The sequence below is a fragment of the Amphimedon queenslandica genome, unplaced genomic scaffold (genome assembly GCF_000090795.2).
Source record: "Amphimedon queenslandica unplaced genomic scaffold, v1.1 AMPQUscaffold_1515_Cont26475, whole genome shotgun sequence".
Taxonomy (NCBI): domain Eukaryota; kingdom Metazoa; phylum Porifera; class Demospongiae; order Haplosclerida; family Niphatidae; genus Amphimedon; species Amphimedon queenslandica.
Window position 1 is genome coordinate 1 of NW_003558142.1, and position 1,175 is coordinate 1,175.

Here is a 1,175-nt window from a genome sequence, read left to right on the forward strand (position 1 = left end):
TGCCGCCATTTAATCATATTCAACACTCAACACTCAACAGAGGGTTAAATTTTAAATTTTTGCACATTTAAAGCATGTGCTCAAATCAAAATACAGCACCTAAGCATTGATGAATAAATATAATAAGAAGTGTCCTTTACATTTGATATTCATTAGGTGACAAACATTAATTATAATAATAAACATAGCTTGAAAACAGCTCAGCTAATCAGTACACTGACAACAGAAAACATTATTCACCATTTGGTTTGTACTCTTGATAATATATCAGATCATTGTATTATTACATAATGTTGCATAATCCTATTCATGTCCAGCATTCATTGTATAACATTATGTAAGAAACAATATCATGAGAAACAACCCAACACTGAATTCCATGATCAGATAAGCACCACAAACCTAGCTTTGATAAGTTACCTATAGGCATAGCACTAGTCTTATTGGTATCATAATATTATTTTATCAAAACCTATAGATATAAAGCCTATAGAAACCACTCTGGCATTACATCATGTTAAAACTTAAGCTGAAAAATAAAATCTAGTTTATAAGCAGCACTAATAGATTAACATGTGCAGCTATAGCTCAATCTTGAGGTTCTTATTGTACATTTATCAACATCCAGGGGGCAAGTTAAAAGCATCTGGAGGAAGCTCAGTAGTGACATTAGCATACCTATAAGTTATAGAAAATGACACTGCGTCTTCGTTTCATTCAATAGCTTACTGTACAATTACGTCTTCAGGAGGCATGAGAGTAGCAATAGAAGTTGTGATTGGAATGCATTCGGTACCCTCCTGCCCCAGTGGATGATAGGTGTAGTAGGAAAAGCCATTCTCTTCAAAAGTGTAGTGAGCAACTGTTACTCCTAGCCCAGGTAACTTGGCACCAAGTGTTTCCACTGGTCCATCAAAGTGAGCTCCTGTTGGGACACCAAATAATGGGAACTCTCCTTCCAGTGTTTCATTCCTGCAGGTGAAATTCAGAGGAGAGAATACATACCGGATCCTCTAAAAATTGTTAATTCATTGTAACTGAACAACAAAGAACTATACCTTCTCGTAGTCTTCCAATACTGTTGTTAACGGTTTAGCATTTTTACTTGCATAAGATCTCATGTCAGTGATTTTTACCTTCTGCTGAGACCTGTCATAGCTAGCAGAGGATATTAT

General features: G+C 35.5%; 1 protein-coding gene across 1 annotated transcript; it reads right to left on the minus strand.

Annotated features, from left to right (window-relative positions):
* Positions 1–152: 152 nt before the first annotated feature.
* On the minus strand, positions 153–1,169 carry LOC109593439 (halilectin 3, alpha chain-like). Its single transcript, XM_020008515.1, has 3 exons — positions 1,059–1,169; positions 730–1,013; positions 153–678 (listed from the first exon to the last, which is right to left on the minus strand). The coding sequence occupies exons 1-3, from the start codon at positions 1,119–1,121 to the stop codon at positions 618–620; spliced, it is 408 nt and encodes a 135-aa protein (XP_019864074.1). The 5' UTR covers positions 1,122–1,169; the 3' UTR covers positions 153–617.
* Positions 1,170–1,175: the final 6 nt, after the last annotated feature.